This window comes from Symphalangus syndactylus, chromosome 10 (assembly GCF_028878055.3).
Source record: "Symphalangus syndactylus isolate Jambi chromosome 10, NHGRI_mSymSyn1-v2.1_pri, whole genome shotgun sequence".
Classification (NCBI taxonomy): Eukaryota; Metazoa; Chordata; class Mammalia; order Primates; family Hylobatidae; genus Symphalangus; species Symphalangus syndactylus.
Window position 1 is genome coordinate 32,611,682 of NC_072432.2, and position 19,721 is coordinate 32,631,402.

Sequence of the window (19,721 nt, forward strand, 5' to 3'; positions counted from 1 at the left end):
CAGTAGCTATTATTACACTGTACATCCAGAACTTGGAATAAAGGCTACTTTCAGCGCTAGGTCAGACAAAGGACAAGATAATCTTGGAATATTTTGTGATGTCAGAAATCAAGGAAGTGCTCCAGGAGTGATGAGAACATGTCAAAACGATGCAGGAGTTAGTTTGAAGGGGCTCTTACTGGCCAAATGTGGGAAAATTTGAGAATCAAAATAAATAATGATAATAATAGAATGTAATCCATTGAAAAAATAAGAATCCACGAATTAATCCTGATACAGATAAAGAAAACAAATGATAAGTGGGGAAGAGAAGGGAAAGCTTTTCCTTAGTTTGCCAATTAATGAATGTAGAATAAATTATGGGTGCTAGAAAGTAACAATTTTGCAAACATTATAGTAATTAATGATAATTCAGGCAACAATCATCAATGGATGCTATTTTGGGTTGTATATGTTCCCCAAAAGTTCATGTGTTGTAAGTTTAATCCAATGCAACTTTGTTGGAAGGTGAGGCCTAATAACAGGTGCTTGGGTCGTGAGGGCTCTGCCCTCATGAATGGGTTAATGTTATTATTTAGGGAATGGGTTAGTTATTGGGAGGGTGAATTGTTATAAAGCTAGTCTGGTCCCTGGTGTCTCTCTCTGTCTCATGTGCTCTCTTCAGCCTTCCACATTCTGCCATGGGATAACCCTCACCAGATGCTAGTGCCATGCTCTTGGACTTCTCCACCTCAAAAACCATGAGCCAAATAAATTTCTATTTTTATAATTTACCTAGTCTATGATATTCTGTTACAGCAACAAAAAACAAACTACGACAGATGCTAAATGAAAAGTAAGTGAGGAATAAGATATGTACATAGTCTCAAACTACCGCAAATTACTTAATTGCAAAGTAAAAAACAGTAACATTACAGTAGAGAAACTTGGCAGGTGCCATATTAACTAGGTACTTAGCATCACCATTAACAATAACAGGATAAACTAACATCACATGCCTTTTCTGTGGTGCATCACTTCTGTAGTATTCCTGCCCCAAATCCATAATAGGAATCTAATCAGACAAACTCAAATTGATGGACATTCTTCAAACTAATTTGCTTGTACTCTCCAAAAATATGAAGATCATAAATGACAAAAGAGAAGCTAATTCTGTATTAAAGGAAACTAAGGAAACTTGAAAACTACATACAATATAATCTTGAACTGAATCATGAATAAGATATAAGATAAATATAAAGGATATTGGGACAATTGATGACATTTGAATATAGGCTATGGAGATAATAATATTGTATCCATATTAAAATTCCTGATTTTGATCATTCTATTCTGGTTATATAAAAGAATTAAATGTTAAATGGGTACAATGCCTACAACTCACTTTCAACTGGTTCAAGAAAAAATATACGTACACATACACACATATACAGAGGGAGAGAGAAAGAAAAAGAACTGGAGCATGAATGATAAAATAAATTGGGCAAAATAAAAATGTAAACAGTGAATCTGGATTTTTTTTGGACTATTTTTGTAATTTTCTGTAAATTTAGATTACATTAATATAAAAAAGTTTTAAGGCATATAGGTCAACACCAACTGCAAACCACCCTGAATTTTACCAAGAATGTATCGGGAAATTTAGTTTCAGAAAGTATAATATACCAACTTGCTAAAGCAACAGAAAGCTATTTTTGTAAAATGAAAAGATCCTATGTAGCAGAATGGAAACAAAACAAGAAGCTAACACTGTCTCTAACATATTCATTTCAGAAAGCTGTTTGTTCTAAAGGGTAAACAGAAAAAGTTCAATTTCCTGAAGATATAATCTAGTATTATCCACACCAGGTGCAATATCCAATCTTATCCAGATAAATCAGCCCAAATTTATGCCTCTAGGAGGAAGAAAGGTCAAATTCGAACAAATTGTCCATCTCAGACAGAGGGAAAGAATGTGAGATGTGCTTTGTACAAATAAAATGAACTTGTGTTCCAGCATAGTTATTATCAATCGGATGACTTTGACATTACAGAAAAAAATTACTTGAGATTAGCCCAAATTGGTAGTTATTTTTAAAATATATTATATATACACAAACACAATAATTCTTTCCATAAAACTTAAAGTGAAAGTCCTGAAATAAACTATCTACATATTTATTAAGACAAAAAATCAGAAGCAATTATTAAGAATTCTCAAGTAAGCCCGTGCAACATGGTGAAACCCTGTCTCTATTATAAATACAAAAATTAGCTGGGCGTGATGGTGCGCGCCTGTAATCCCAGCTACTAGGGAACCTGAGGCATGAAAATCGCTTGAACCCAGGAGGAGGTTGCAGTGAGCCAAGATCACACCATTGTACTCCAGCCTGAGTGACAGAGCTAGACTCTGTCTCAAAAAAAAAATTCTTAAGTAATTAAAATTCCTATATATTATGAAGCCATGAATGATGTTTTATCTTTCTCCTGTTTTTATTTTGTGGTTTTTGTTTTGTTTTGTTTTTTGAGATAGGGTCTCACTCTGTTGCCCAGGCTGGATTGCAGTGGCATGAACATGGCTCACTGCAGCCACAACCTCTTGGGCTCAACAGATCCTCCTGCCTCAGCCTGCCACATAGCTGGGAGGTGCGCACACTATGCTTGGCTAATTTTTAAATTTTTTGTAGAGATGAGATTTTGCTATGTTGCCCAGGCTGGTCTTGAACTCCTGAGCTCAAGTGATCCTCCCACCTTGGCCTTCCAAAGTGCTGGGATTACAGGCATGAGCCACCACACCCGGCTGTCTTTCTCCTTTTTCCTTTTCTTTCTCTTCCCCTGTTCCTCATACTCTCTTCATTTATTTTTCTCCCAGCTACCCTGCTTGTGAAGGTTAACCAGAACATTGCTTAGTTTTGCCAGTGGCATTCAGAGTTTACAGAGGTTGCGGACCTTGTACAAGGTATGCGCAAGAAGTGGCACATTTATTCTGACAGGGCATTTAAATGAAGGAAATATCTTTCAAAGCATCTCACAGAAAAACTATTCCTGCTAGGAAAAGAGTCTCTGGGCTTCAGAATACGAACTACCCTACACAGACATGCTATGCACCTTAGAAAATAAAATAGCACTATGGCAATTCCTGACCACTGTGGGAAAAGTTCATTTTGACTTAGAAGTGCTTCACCCAAACCTGCATTATCTTTGTCAAAAAAAAAAAAAAAAAAAAAAAAAAAAGATCAGTAGTTAAATAAACTAAGAGACAGAATTATAAGTGCAAAAAAAATCCAAAAGTTTAGATTTTATTTTTAAAAATCTTATCAAAAATATATTTGTGTTTTAATTCTTCCTTCCCTTAGCAATAGATGTATTTTCACTTTTTCTTGCTTGTTCTACTTCAGTTCTGCGTAGAATACTTCTTAAGAATGCTAATAGAGTCAAGAGTCCAATTTTGTTTCTAAAGAAAGGAAAATTAGGCTGAGAAAGATGACTCATGCCTGTAATTGGGCACTTTGCGAGGCTAAGGCTAGAGGATTGCTTGAGGCCAGGAGTTCGAGACCAGCCTGGGCAATAAAACAAAGGGCTCCATCTCTACAAAAACTTAAAAAAAAAAAAAAAAAGCTGAGCATGATGGCACACGCCTGTATTCCTAACTACTTGGGAGGCTGAGGGGGAGGATCCCTTTAGCTCAGGAGTTTGAGGCTGCAGTGAGCTATAATTGTGCCACTGCATTCCAGCCTGGAAACAGAGCAAGACGCTCTCTCAAAAATTAAAAAGAAAAGGAAAATTAAATTTAGTAAGTTCAAAGAGAAACAAAATATCATGATGAAATAAAATACCAAATAATGTTAACATTTATATTCCACTGTTTATGCCTCAACAAAAATATCAAAGTACTGGGTGAGAGGAGAAAGTAAAGCTAGGCACTGTGCAAGTTATTTTATACATTATTTTACTTAAGAATGTGAGGTAAATATTATGATTCTCCAAGCTAAGAAATTTAAGGCTTGGAAATGTTAGCTAATTTGCTTGAGATTAAGTAGCTAGGATACAGCTTTAAATTCAGGCCTGCTTGAAAACTTGAGTTTTGCTTATATGTCTCTCTACTGCCTCCCTGGAATTTTTCTACTAATGCTATAGCAACATAATAATATCTTGACTTTTCAAATAAAGCAGGAGGAAAATAATTCCAGAAGTAAATGAAAATTTCTGAAATAAATTATAGGCATATAGTATATACTATACTTTCAGACTCTGCTAAATTAATCGATACTTGACTATTCAAGCAATTTCATAAATCAAATGTAAATTATAAATTAATACTTCTATTATAAAAGAATCATCTGACATGAGTTAAATGTGGGAATCACTAACAAACTAATCTCTAAAAGTTAATTTAAAAAAGTTGGGAGGTGATAACAGCACAACCTTTTCCCCTTTAGAGTCTATAATATCTTCTGCAGTGAAAGATATTCTCATAATGACATACTCAAATATTTCATCCGTTCATTCTGTTCAGTCAGTTCTTATATGGCTCAGACTTCTTGCTATCAGCTGGGGAACAAGATATAGTAAAATTTCCTATAAGCTTTATTCTATCAATCTGGTTGCTAGCCAGATACAGTAGCACACACATAAACTTAGCCAGGAAACATTTTCCAGAGCATTATAAAAAGAGGCCTTAGGGGAAACCAGTGAGCCAATGAACAAGGCAGGCGAATATTGTGAGACAGCACTTCCCTAGCCTGAAATCTCAGTTCAAATTCCCTATAGTGCCCATCAATTTCACACTTCATCATCTAGAGCAGGTTGCTGGTAATAAGTCATAGGCAACTGATGTGGTGAGGATACCATCTTTGACATACTCCTGGGTCTGTCCCTCATGAGAAATGGCAGAAACACATTTTGTGTTCCTCTTGTTAAGCAAGGTTGATTATTCATTATTATTAACACGTATTTGTTGGCAAGGAACAATACGAAACACGTAATTAGATTCAACATATGCACTGCAGGATTTGTAATCAGGCAGTAGTTTTTTCTCTCTTGAGGGGAAAATAAGAAAGACAGATCAGGCTTAAAATCTGAGTATCATATATCTTTCTACATAAAAGAGCACTGTCGATTTAAAATTAATTCTGACTTAAAAGAAAATTCCTTTTCTCAAATCTCTGAAAAAGCTAACCAATACTAAGTGAGTGTTAATAGGCAATGCTTGAATCTTTTCCCTGTTAGTGGCCTCAGATTTGGGTAGCAAAATTTGGCAAAAGTAAATCTGTCAAACCAATTACTTAGTTCAACCTCTTTATTTGTAACTGTCAAAAACATTCTTGTACAATGCTCTATTTCATATCAAACCCATGTTACTATTTAATACCACAGATAACTAAATTTCCTACTAAAGAGTGTCTTTCTATATTTACCTTCATTTAACAATAAATATACTTGACAAATTGCAAAAATTTGACAGAGAACCTTGCAGGGAAAGTGTTATTCCATACTTAATATTTTACTGATTGGCTAAAAAATGAAAAATGTTAAATATAAATAAAAGAATTGAAAAATATAAGTTTTCAAACATTCTAAAAAATTATAAAAGTGTTTCTTTTCAATTTTCCAAAATTTATGTTTTATAATTTTTGTTGTCCTCTTGACATGATGCACTGAGAAGAAAATATCACTTCTTTGCTATTCCTGCTCCAAGTGCATCACCTGATTCTAATCATCAGAAAACACTAGACAAATCCAAGTTGAGGGGCATTCTGCAAAATAACAGGTCTGTGTTCTTCAAGAATGTTAAGGTCAAGAAAGACAAAGAAAGACTGAGGATGTGTTCCAGATTAAAAGAGAACCAGAGAGATGTGACAACTACATGTAAAACATAAATATGGGGTTTTTCTGTTGTTATAAAGGATGTTATTGGGACAAATGGCAAAATCTAAATAAGGTCTGTGGAACAGATAATAATATTGCACGATCTCAATTTGATAATTGTTTTTTGGTTATTTAAGAAAATATCCTATTTTTTCTTATTTTTAAGAACCTCACTCTGGCGTATTCAGGAGTAAATGATGGGTGTCATGTCTGCAACTATCTCACATAGTTCAGAGAGAGAATGAGTATGTGTGGGTGAGAGAGAAAGGGAGAGAAATAAAGTAAAGGTGTCAAAATGTTAACATTGAGGAATCTGGATAAAAGGTATATTAGAATTATTGTACTATTCTTGTAACTTTCATATGTCTGGAAGTATATTAAAATAAAAAATTTAAAAAGAGTATGACAGAAAAAATCTTAGTTACATTATTATGGAACATATTATAATTCAAGACATGTTTAATTAAAATAAAATGACCTTGAACTTCACATAATATATATCCCTTGATTGTTTTCACATATCAAGCAATTGCAGCTGTTGTAAGCTGTCACTTACATAGATTTCTCTCATATTTAGCTATGCCAGTGGGGAAAAAAATGGCATGATAATCCTTAACAGCTGACAACTTAAAGCCATTTGCAAAGTATTGTCTCACTAATTCAAACAAACAGGAAGAATAATATATAGCTGAAATAAACAATATTTTAAAATAAATGTTTTCTTTGTACTTTTAAATGGATATTGCAAACAGAAATATTAAGGAAATGTTGCCATACAGAGATCCTTCAAGCTAGTGTGAAAGATGACATGTGCATGTGTGTGTATATACACATATATACTATAAGTATAAGTGAGTTTTTGTTATTTATTTAACATGTAGTCTATATGTGGGCTGTTAAAACACAGGCTAATATTTACCGTATTCTTACTATGCCAATGCTTTAGATGCATTTATTAAACAAACCGACCCATTGAGTAGGTGTTATTATTAATGTAAAGCTTATCTCACACTTCTCATTGAAATTGCATGTCATTGGCTTCCAATGCTTTTTTGTTGTTCATTTCTGTCAAATCATAACTCAGATGTGAAAGTTCAAATGCCAACTCCAATCAAGTCTTCCTTAATCCAACAATCAGAACTAATCATTCCCTCTTCTGAATTCATATAAGCCTTTATTCAACAACATTTGTTAAAGTTCTCCTAAATATATATATTAAACACTTGCTACATCCAAAACATTGAGTGATTTGTAAGAGTTCACAGGGTAAAAGGGATTGTTAATATATAATATAATTAAAATTATATAATAAAACAATTAAAAATGCCTTGGATTGGACACTTACCAACAAACCAAGCATGGTACTAAGTGTGTTACAAACATTGTCTTCTTTAACTCTTACTGCTATCCTATACAGAAGTCATTACTAAGATCCCCATTTTGCAGATGAGAAAACCAAGACTTAGAGAAAGCAAGTAGGCATAACCAAGACTTAGAGAAAGCACTAGGTAGGCATAACTGGTAAAGACAGAGTCTGGTCTATCTGACTCAAAAGCTTACGCTTCTAAGCTACTTCCTGCCTGCAAAAGGTAGCAGTCTCATGGAGGAGAAAATGTGAACCTAAGTAAATTATAGTTCAAGGTTAAAAAGTAATGTTCCATAGAAAAAGAAGGAAGATGTTGAGAAAGGAAGGAAGACTTGCCATCTAATATCTAAGCTGCATACTGAAAGATAAATAGAAATGTGATAAAGGGAGAAAAGTCATTCCAGATTGGCAATAACAAAGAGGTTTCGGGAATTCTGAGGACGTACATGAGAAATAGAAACTAGTTATGCCTGGAGGATCCATATTCTACGTAAGAAAATTAATATCAGAAAGATAAGCATATATACATTATATATATGTACATACATCAGCTAAGATTAAATACAAAATTATAGAATTTTAATTTCCCTACTAGTGTGATATGCATAAATTCTGAATCAATTCACTATCCTTCGGTGCCAGAATGTACCAGACATAAAAATGTATCAATATATTTTTGTTTAGTAAGTAGAATTTATTTAGTCAGCTTTTAATAAATGGTAACTCACAAAACTCCCACTGCATGAAGAAAGTTATTAACATTTTATTCTTTTCCATTCCGTAACAGATGCTCAATGTGATTAGGGTTCTATATTATGAAGATTAATCCAACAACCATCATAGATTGAGTTGGACAGATACAGAATGGAGAATGGCAGGTAGTTATAAAGTAATAGGACTCCCCCAAAGCATACTGTAGCATAGTAGAGATGGATGGCCCCACAAAGCTCATTGAACACAATTTCCTTATCCTGGAGATGAGGAAATCAAGAAAAGATAAAGTTAGAATCTTTAAGAATGTAAGGAGCATCAGGCTGGCAAGTTGGCCGAATAGGAACAGCTCTAGTCTGTAGCTCCCAGCAAGATCAACGCAGAAGGTGGATGATTTCTGCATTTCCAACTGAGGTACCCGGCTCATCTCATTGGGACTGGTTAGACAGTGGGTACAGCCCACAGAGGGTGAACCGAAGCAGGGTGGGGCATTGCCTCACCCAGGAAGTGCAAGGTGTCAGGGAACTCCCTCCCCTAGCCAATGGAAGCCTTGAGGAACTGTGCCATGAGGAAAGGTGCACTTCAGCCCAGATACTATGCTTTTCCCATGGTCTTCTCAAACCAAAGACCAGGAGATTCCCTTGGGTGCCTACATCACCAGGGCCCTGGGTTTCAAGCACAAAACTGGGCGGCTTTTTGCGTAGGCAGAGAGCTAGCTGCAGGCGTTTTTTTTCATACCCCAGTGGCACTTGGAATGCCAGCAAGACAGAACCATTCACTCCCCTGGAATGGGGGCTGAAGCTAGGGGGCCAAGTGGTCTAGCTCAGCAGATTCCACCCCCACAGAGCCTAGCAAGCTAAGATCCACTGACTTGAAATTTTCGCTGCCAGCACAGCAGTCTGAAGGCAACCTGAGACATTGGAGCTTGGTGGGGGGAGGGGTGTCTGCCATTACAGAAGCTTGAATAGGTGGTTTTCCCCTCACAGTATAAACAAAGCCACCAGGAAGTTCGAACTGGGCATAGCCCACCAAAGTGCAGCAAAGCTGCTGTAGCCAGACTGCCTCTCTAGATTCCTCCTCTCTGGACAGGGCATCTCTGAAAGAAAGGTAGCTGCCCCAGTCAGGGGCTTATGGATAAAACTCTCATGTCCCTGGGACAGAGCACCTGGGGGATGGGGCAGCTGTGGGCGCACTTTCAGCAGACTTCAATGTTCCTGCCTGCTGGCTCTGAAAAGAGCAGATCTCCCAGCACAGCACTCAAGCTCTGCTGAGGGACAGATTGCCTTCTCAAGTGGGTCCCTGACCACCGTGCCTCCTGACTGGGAGATACCTCCCAGCAGGGGTTGACAGACACCTCATACAAAAGAGCTCTGGCTGACATCTGGCAGGTGCCCCTCTGGAACAAAGCTTCCAGAGAAAGGAACAGGCAGCAATCTTTGCTGTTCTGCAGTCTCACTGGTGATACCCAGGCAAAAAGGGTGTGGAGCGGATCTCCAGCAAACTCCAGCAGACCTGCAGCAGACGGGACGGAATGTTAGAAAGAAAACTGATAAACAGAAAGGAATAGCATCAACATCAACAAAAAGGACATCCACACAGAAACCCCATCCAAAGATCACCAACATCAAAGACCAAAGGTAGATAAATCCACGAAGATGAGGAAATACCAGTGTAAAAAGCCTATAAATTCCAAAATCCAGAATGCTGCTTCTCCTCCAAAGGATCACAACTCCTCGCCAGCAACGGAAAAAAACTGGACGGAGAATGAGTTTGGCGAATTGACAGAAGTAGGCTTCAGAAGGTAATAACAAACTCCTCTGAGCTAAAAGAGCATGTTATAACCCAATGCAAAGAAGCTAAGAACCTTGAAAAAAGGTTAGAGGAATTGCTAATAGAATAACTAGTTTATAGAAGAACATAAATGACCTGCTGGAACTGAAAAACACAGCACAAGAACTTCGTGATGCATAAAAAAGTATCAATAGCCTAATCAATCAAGAAGAAAGGATATCAGAGATTGAAGATCAACGTAACGAAATAAAGCATGAAGACAAGATTAGAGTAAAAAGAATGAAAAGGAACGAACAAAGCCTCCGAGAAATCTGGGACTATGTAAAAAGACCAAACCTAAGTTTGATTGGTGTAACTGAAAGTGACAGGGAAACTGGAACCTAGTTGGAAAACACTCTTTGGGATATTATCCAGGAGAACTACCCCCAAACAATCTAGAAAGACAGGCCCAATTTCAAATTCAGGAAATACAGAGAACACCACACAGGTACTCCTCAAGAAGAGTAGCTCCAAGACACATAATCATCAGATTCACCAAGGTTGAAATGAAGGAAAAAATGTTAAGGGTGGCCAGAGAGAAAGGTCAGGTTACCCACAAAGGGAAGCCCGTCAGACTAACAGCAGATCTCTCTGAAGAAAACCTACAAGCCAGAAGAGAGTGGGGGCCAATATTCAATATTCTTAAAGAATTTTCAACCCAGAATTTCATATCCAGCCAAACTAAGCTTCATAAGCGAAGGAGAAATAAAATCCTTTATAGACAAGCAAATGCTGAGGGATTTTGTCACCACCAGACCTGCCTTATAAGAGCTCCTGAAGGAAGCACTAAATATGGAAAAGAAAAACCAGTACCAGCAACAGCAAAAACATACGAAATTGGGAAGATTATCAACACTATGAAGAAATTGTATCAACCAACAGGCAAAATAACCAGCTTGCATCATAATGACAGTTTCAAATTCACACATAACAATATTAAACTTAATGTAAATGGGCTAAATGCTCCAATTAAAAGACACAGACTGGCAAATTGAATAGAGTCAAGACCCATCAGTGTGCTGTATTCAAGAGACCCATCTCATGTGCAAAGACATACATAGGCTCAAAATAAAGGGATGGAGGAATATTTACCAAGCAAATGGAAAGCAAAAAAGCAGGGGTTGCAATCCTGGTCTCTGATAAAACAGACTTTAACTAACAAAGATCAAAAGAGACAAAGAAGGACATTACATAATGGTACGGGGATCAATGCAATAAGAAGAGCAAACTATCCTAAATATATATGCACCCAATACAGGAGCACCCAGATTCATAAAGCAAGTTCTTAGAGACCTACAAAGAGACTTAGACTCCCACACAATAATAGTGGGAGACTTTAACACCCCACTGTCAATATTAGCCAGATCAACGAGATAGAAAATTAACCAGGATATTCAGAATTTGAACTCAGCGCTGGACCAAGCGAACCTAATAGACATCTACAGAACTCTCCACCCCAAATCAACAGAATATACATTCTTCTCGGCACCACATCACACTTATTCTAAAACTGACCGCATAATTGGAAGTAAAACACTCCACAGCAAATGCAAAAGAACAGAAATCATAACAGTCTCTCAGACCACAGTGCAATCAAATTAGAACTTAGGATTAAGAAACTCACTCAAAACTGCACAACTACATGGAAACTGAACAACCTGCTCCTGAATGACTACAGGGTAAATAATGAAATAAAGGCTGAAATAAATTAGTTCTTTGAAAACAATGAGAAAAAAGACACAATGTACCAGAATCTCTGGGACACAGCTAAAGCAGTGTTAACAGGGAAATTTATAGCACTAAATGACCACAGGAGAAAGCACGAAATATCTAAAATCAACACCCTAACATCACAATTAAAAGAACTAGAGAAGCAAGAGCAAACAAATTCAGAAGCTGGTAGAAGACAAGAAATAACTAGGATCAAAGCAGAACTGAGGGAGATAGAGACACGAAAAACCCTTCAAAAAAATCAATGAATCCAGGAGCTGGATTTTTGAAAAGATTAACAAAATAGATAGATGGCTAGCCAGACTAATAAAGAAGAAAAGAGAGAAGAATCAAATAGACACAATAAAAAATGATAAAGGGGATATCACCACTGATCCCACAGAAATACAAACTACCATAAAAGAATACTATGAACACCTCTGTGCAAATAAACTAGAAAATCTACAAGAAATGGATAAATTCCTGGACACATACGCCTTCCCAGGACTAAACCAGGAAGAAGTCCAATTCCTGAATAGACCAATAACAAGTTCTGAAATTGAGGCAGTAATTAATACCCTACCAACCAAAAAAAGTCCAGGACCAGATAGATTCACAGCTGAATTCTACCACAGGTACAAAGAGAAGCTGGTACCATTCCTTCTGAAACTATTGCAAACAACAGAAAAAGAGGGACTCGTCCCTAACTCATTTTATGAGGGCAACATCATTCTGATACTAAAACCTGGCAGAAACACAACAAAAAAAGAAAATTTCAGGCTAATATCCATGATGAACTTTGATGCGAAAATCCTCAATAAAATACTGGCAAACCGAATCCAGTAGCACATCAAAAAGCTTATCCACCACGATCAAATTGGCTTCATCCCTGGGATGCAAGGCTGGTTCAACATACGCAAATCAATAAATGTAATCCAGCATATAAACAGAACCAATGACAAAAACCACATGATTATCTCCACAGATGCAGAAAAGGCCCTCAATAAAATTCCACACCCCTTCATGCTAAAAACACTCAATAAATTAGGTATTGATGGAACACATATCAAAACAATAAGAGCTTTTATGACAAACCCGCAGCCAATATAATACTGAATAGGCAAAAGCTGGAAGCATTCCCTTTGAAAACTGGCACAAGACAAGGATCCCCTCTCTCACTACTCATATTCAACATAGTATTGGAAGTTCTGGCCAGGGCAATCAGGCAAGAGAAAGAAATAAAGCGTATTCAAATAGGAAGAGAGGAAGTCAAATTGTCTCTGTTTGCAGATGACATGATTGTATATCTAGAAAACCCCATTGTCTTAGCCCCAAAACTCCTTAAGTTGATAAGCAACTTCAGCAAAGTCGTATACAAAGTCAATGTGCAAAAATCACAAGCATTCCTATGCACTAATAATGGACAAACAGAGAGCCAAATCATGAGTGAACTCCCATTCACAATTGCTACCAAGAGAATAAAATATCTAGGAATACAACTTACAATGGATGTGAAGGACCTCTTCAAGGAGAACTACAAACCACTGCTCAACAAAATAAAAGAGGGCACAAACAAATGGAAAAACATTCCATGTTCATGGATAGGAAGAATCAATATCGTGAAAATGGCCATAATGCCCAAAGTAATTTATAGATTCAGTGCTATCAACATCAAGCTACCACTGACTTTCTTCACAGAATTAGAAAAAAACTACTTTAAAGTTCATATGGAACCAAAAAAGAGCCTGTATAGCCAAGACAATCCTAAGCAAAACGAACAAAGCTGGAGGCATCACACTACCTGACTTCAAACTATACTACAAGTCTACAGTAACCAAAACAGCATGGTACTGGTACCAAAACAGATATACAGACGAATGGAACAGAACGGAGGCCTCAGAAATAACATCACACATCTACAACCATCTGATTTTTGACAAATCTGACAAAAACAAGCAAAGGGAAAAGGATTCCCTATTTAATAAGTAGTGTTGGGAAAACTGACTAGCCGTATGCAGAAAACTGAAACTGGACCCCTTCCTTACACCTTATACAATAATTAACTTAAGATGGATTAAAGACTTAAATGTTAGACCTAAAGCCATAAAAACTCTAGAAGAAAACCTAGGCAATACTATTCAGGACATAGAAATGGGCAAAGACCTCATGACTAAAACACCAAAACCAATGGCAACCAAAGCCAAAACTGACAAATGGGATTTAATTAAACTAAAGAGCTTCTGCACAGCAAAAGAAACTATTATCAGAGTGAACAGGCAACCTACAGAATGGGAGAAAATTTTTGCAATTTATCCATCTGATAAAGGGCTAATATCCAGAATTTACAAGAAACTTAAACAAATTTGCAGGAAAAAAAAACCTCATCAAAAAGTTGGCGAAGTATATGCACAGTCACTTCTCAAAAGAAGACATTTCTGTGGCCAACGAACATATGGAAAAAAAAACTCATCACTATTCGTTAGAGAAATTCAAACCAAAACCACAATGAGATACCATCTCATGGCAGTTAGAATGGTGATCATTAAAGAGTCAGGAAACAACAGATGCTGGAGAGAATATGGAGAAATAGGAACGCTTTTACACTGTTGGTGGGAGTATAAATTAGTTCAACCATTGTGGAAGACAGTGTGGCGATTCCTCAAGGATACAGAACCAGAAATACCATTTGACCCAGCAATCCCATTATTGGGTATACACCCAAAGGATTATAAATCATTCTACTGTAAAGACACATACATACATAGTTTATTGCAGCACTGTTCACAATAGCACAGACTTGGAACCAACCCAAATGGCCATCAATGATAGACTGGATAAAGAAAATGTGGCACATATACACCATGGAATACTATGCAGCCATAAAAAAGGCTGAGCTCATGTCCTTTGCAGGGACATGGATGAAGCTGGAAACCATCATTCTCAGCAAACTAACACCGGAACAGAAAACCAAACACCGCATATTCTCACTCATAAGTGGGAGTTGAATAATGAGAACACATGGACACAGGGAGGGGAATATCATACTCCAGGGCCTGTTAGAGTTTGGGGGACTAGAGGAAGGATAGCATTAGGAGAAATACCTAATGTAGATGACAGATTGATGGGTGCAGCAAACCACCATGGCACATGTATACTTATTTAACAAACCTGCATGTTCTGCACATGTATCCCAGAACTTAAAGTATTATAATAAAAAAAAGGAAAAAAAAGTATAAAGAACAGACAGTTAATTTTTGTTAAGCAAGTAATTCTCAGAAAGGTGCTATGTGGGGAAATGCTAAAATAGAAGACGCTCAGTCTAAACGCTAAGTAAAAGAAAAACATAAGAAATAAAACAGAATGAACAGCTATAAACATGCTGAACTTTTAAGATCTGAGTTTCATATTTAATTCAGTTTGCCGCTATGTGGTTAAGTCAAAACGGACTCTCAAAGCAAGCTTTTTCTTCTGCCAATCTGTCAAATCATGTTAGAATATAGATGATGTGTATAAGTAAACAAATAAAATCTGGGCCGGGTGTGCTGGTTCACACCTGTAATCCTAGCATTTTGGGAGGCTGAGGTGGGGGAGGATTGCTTAAACTCAGGAGTTGGGAGACCAGCCTGCAAAATATAACAATATTGCATCTCTATTCAAAATTTTTTTAAAAATTAGGCAGGCATGGTGGTGGGCCTGTAGTCCCACCTACTCAGAAGGCTGAGGTGAGAGGATCACTTCAGCCCAGGAGATTGAGGCTGCAGTGAGCTATAAATGTGCCATTGCATTCCAGCCTGGGTGACAGAGTGAGGCCTTGTCTCAAAAATAAATAAAATAAAATCTGTATTCTGATTGTAAAGGTAACATATACACAAAAAATCAGGGGTAAAAAATGTGGAATACCAAAAAAACAAATAAACAAATTAAATAATCTATTATAAACTATACCAGCCATAGAAAGCTATTATTACAAATTTTGCTTGCAAAATTGATACAAATTCTGGAGATTCTAAGAAGAGAAAACAGCAATTGCAAAGGTGCAGAGGAAGGAAATCATGAGACTTTCAAGAATCTAAAATTAGAAACTTGGAATAAAAACCTGGGGAGGACAGGGAAATAGTAAAAGATGAAGCTTCAGTTGATCATAAACCACATCTTCCAGTTGTAGATCCATAAAATGTGGTTACCACGGGTAGGTTAATTTGATCCATGCTTTACTAGCTGCTTCCTTTATCAGCAGCAAACCGTCACTGGTTCATGAAGACTGCCCCTCTGCAGACCCAGCCTTATGAAGGCTTTATCCTCTTGGCAGGAAAGGAAAAGTGATTGTGTGTGTGTGTGTGTGTGTGTGTGTGTACTATAGTAGATTTTTAAAAATAACTTCCTATTTTCTCTAATTAAATAGAAATGATTGAAAATAAAATATTATTTAATAAAATTTGTAAGTGGATTACTAGTCGTTATAAATTTTTGTATGTTTTTACTAAATGTAAAATAATTTTCTCATTTAAATCAAAACATTTTAGAAAATAAATGTAGTCTCATACTTTGATTCTTTGTTCTGTACTTGTTTTATTGAATGGTTTATATGAGAATAATATATTCTATATTCTATAAAATAGTGAAGAGCTTATATCACTTGTTGAATAGCTTATATCTCTTATTCCTATATTATTTCATATAATCTATTCTATAAAAATCATACTTTTATTTGTTGTTCCATATTTGTTTTATAGAATAGATTATATGAGAATAATATAAATCCTTAATAATTTTCTCAAGGGAAGAATAAATCATAAATAACACCTTATGACAGCTAGAAGTAGGAAATAAATCTTAACCACGTTAACATTTAAGTAAAAATCAACATATTTTAGCCAACTATATTATATATATTGAATGCTAATTAAATAATTATTGTGAGTTTAACTTAAAGTATGCACTCTAATGCTTTCAAAGGAAGGAAATTAAAGCATTTAAGGGAGCTAAATTAAGCTTTTTATTGTTGCAAACCTCAAATATATAAAAGATGTTTTATTTTTCTTACAAAACTAAGATAGTCTCCTGTGTTAGTGAGTATGTAAGAAAATAAAACAATAGGCCTGATTATCTCTAAGGTCCTTTCAAATTGTAAAGGAAAATTTTTAAACCCATAGACTGCTAAGAACTAATTTTCAAAACAACAAAGCTGTAATTCATACTATGTATAAAAACACATAGACACAGATTTCAGAATATAAAAATTATTGGCCAAGCGCAGTAGCTCATGCCTGTAATCCTAGCACTTTGGGAGGCTGAGGCAGGCGGATCACGAGGTCAAGAGATCGAGACCATCCTGGCCAACATGGTGAAACCCCGTCTCTACTAAAAAATACAAAAAAAATTAGCCGGGCGTGGTGGCGGGGGCCTGTAGTCCCAGCTACTCTGAGCAGGAGAATGGCGGGAACCCGGGAGGCGGAGCTTGCAGTGAGCCGAGATCGTGCCACTGCACTCCAGCCTGGGAGACAGGGAGAGTCTCCGTCTCAAACAAAACAAAACAAAACAAAACAAAACAAAATTATTACACTATTTCTTCTCAAAATATTTTTATTTGTGGAACAAAATGTTTTTAAGTTAAAAGAAAGAGGCAAAAAACTAGAATTCTTTCATGAAAAAAACATCATTTTCTCAAGATGACACTTCGAGAAATTAAGTGCTTGTTTTTTGAAAGACTGACCCTCCCTAACCCCAAACCCCAGTTCTAAGGGCACAGAGAAGAAAAAGACAAAGGAAGCTATTATTGTGAATTGTAAGGGAACCAGTCAGGCTGGTTTAGGAAATGGACTTTAGGGATCTTTCAATATAGTTCATTCTAGTCCACCACCCAGGCTACAGGGCTGAAGGAGAGACACAGGCTTATAGTTTTTGTTTTTTTTCAATATGTGAGTCCATGTTAAACTGTTCTCTGTCTTCTTAGATCCACAGTCTTAGCAAACTTGTTAGAAGAATATGCAAAAATGTAAATAAGCTATTTACAAAAGAAAAAATGCCACTAGTCAATAAATTTGTGAAAAATATACTCAATATCCTAATAATCAAAGAACCAACCATTGAAAACCAGTTACCATAACTCACCAACTAAATGAAGCAACAAGATTTTTTTAATGAAATGATTCTAATGTAGATAAAAGTCAGTAAAATTGGTTCTGTTTATATTAAGTTTAACTTTAAGTTGACTCCTTACATATTTTATGTTTGACCTAAAGGTTTCTCCATACCTAGTGAACTGTAACCTAACTGGATGTATAAATAGATTGTAACTTACTCTTCTAACAAGTAGCCAAGTCTCAGCCAATCACTGCATCCAAGTTTCAGCCAATCACAGGTGGTCAACTGTTCAAACCCTATTCAAATCAAGCAAACACCCAGCTGTAACCAATCTAGCTGTTTCTGTTCCTCACTTCCATTTTCTGCACATCACCTTTTTTATGTCCATCCATAAGCTTAACTGATCATGTGACAGCCAGGAATCACTCTCAACATACTCTGTTCTAGGGGCTACTCAATTCATGAATCATTCTTTGCTCAGTTAAACTCTGGTAATTCAATTTGTCCAAAGCTTTTCTTCTAACTTATCATATTTATATACTGGAACACTGGAAAAACGCTATAGAAAAGCAATCTGGTAAAAAAAAAAAAAAAAAAAAGCAAGAGTCAAAAACCTATTCATGCTTTTGGGACACTAATCCATCTTCTGAGTATAACTTTTAAAATAATAAAACAGTATAGGAGAAACTATCTTTCCATGAATATAGTCACGTCAGAGTAATTTATAACAGCAAAATGTCAAATGCAACCTCAATGTTCCATTAGAAGGAAATAGATAAATTAAGGCACATATATTCAATGAAAACATGAGAGAGAAAAGCATATTCTAAAAGCCTAAAACTCATATCCTATGAATCTATAAACATGAGTGTAATTTACGAGGGTGAATTTTTACGTGGGTATTATGACAAAAATAAAATTAATTAAATAAGAAAAAAAAACAGATGACTCTAAGTATCTATGCCAATCATTTGCTTAGATTAGTTGGCCTTAGATCCAATCCCTGCCTCTCCTTGGTTCTATTCTATGTAGCGGGGAACTACATTCTTCTGTTTCCCCTGGTCTCTGGGCTTCCAGTAGTTTTGACCAATGAAGGCTATTAGTAAAAGGATGGAGGGTAGGAGCAGGGGAGAAGTCAGATTATTTCTTCTCTCTTCTCTTTGTTTCCCATAGTGTCTCCAGCAGCAGCTCCATTTCATTTGTGACTAAAGCTTATCTAGACAGTCCTCCCCGTGGTTCCAGCTTTTGCCACATGACCTCAGCTCCTGGGTTTCAGTAACACTGCCTCCTGCCAGCAGCTTCCTGCTGTTACCATTCTCTGGGATGAGTCACCATTCCTGGTGTGGCTTCTACAGCTTTCGTCACCTATATAATTTAGCATCCTGTATTAAATTATCCCTGTTTGAAGTATTTAGAATGGTTCCTATTTTCTGAAAGGACCCTGAATGCTAGAGTATCTCCAATTAATGTAAAAGGGACTGCATTAATCTGTTCTCACGCTGCTATAAAGAACTGTCCAAGGCTGGGTAATTTATAAAGTATAGAGGTTTAATTGACTCACAGTTCTGCATGGCTGGGGAGGCCTCAGGAAACTTACAATCCTGGCGGAAGGGGAAGCAAACACGTCTTTCTTCACATGGTGGCAGGAGAGACAAGTGCAGAGTGAAGCAGGGAAAGCCCCTTATAAAACCATCAGATCTCATGAGAACTCATTTACTATCATGAGAACAGCATGGGGGAACCGGCCCCATGATCTAATCACCTCCCACAAGGTCCCTCCTGCAACGTGTGGGGATTACAGTTTGGATTACAATTCAAGATGAGACTTGGGTGGGGACACAGAGCCAGGCCATATCAGGGACAAAGATCATTGATGACAAATACATTCAGATACTTGTTGAATAGCTTATATCACTGTGCATATGCACTTGATTTTCATGGGAACTTGGCTTTCAAGGAGCCCAACCTCAACAATGTAGCAATCTCCTAGATCTCTTATCTGTGCTGTTTCAAGATTTGAAAGAAACTGGTGCACCTCTAAATGAAGGGTTACACTTTCCAGAGAGTTTTCTTCCAGTCATTGAGTGCTTGAGAGTGGTCAACAACAAACAGCAAAAGTCTGTGCTAAAAATATGTTTAAATGTTAAATTCTAGGGGAGTTATTAGGAATGCA

The 19,721-nt window shown here is 36.7% G+C and overlaps 1 protein-coding gene across 4 annotated transcripts in view; it reads right to left on the reverse strand.

The window, feature by feature from the left end:
- GSTCD (glutathione S-transferase C-terminal domain containing) overlaps window positions 1-19,721 on the reverse strand; it is a 134,941-nt gene that overhangs the window by 59,532 nt on the left and 55,688 nt on the right. The window contains exon 6 of one of the 4 annotated variants that reach the window (XM_063611126.1): window positions 7,872-9,436. The exons of the other annotated variants lie outside the window; for them this stretch is intronic. Within the exon in view, the coding sequence (XP_063467196.1) occupies window positions 9,120-9,436 (317 nt within the window). The 3' untranslated portion in view covers window positions 7,872-9,119. Of the gene's footprint in view, window positions 1-7,871; window positions 9,437-19,721 lie in introns of those variants that run through there. 4 annotated transcript variants of the gene reach the window in all.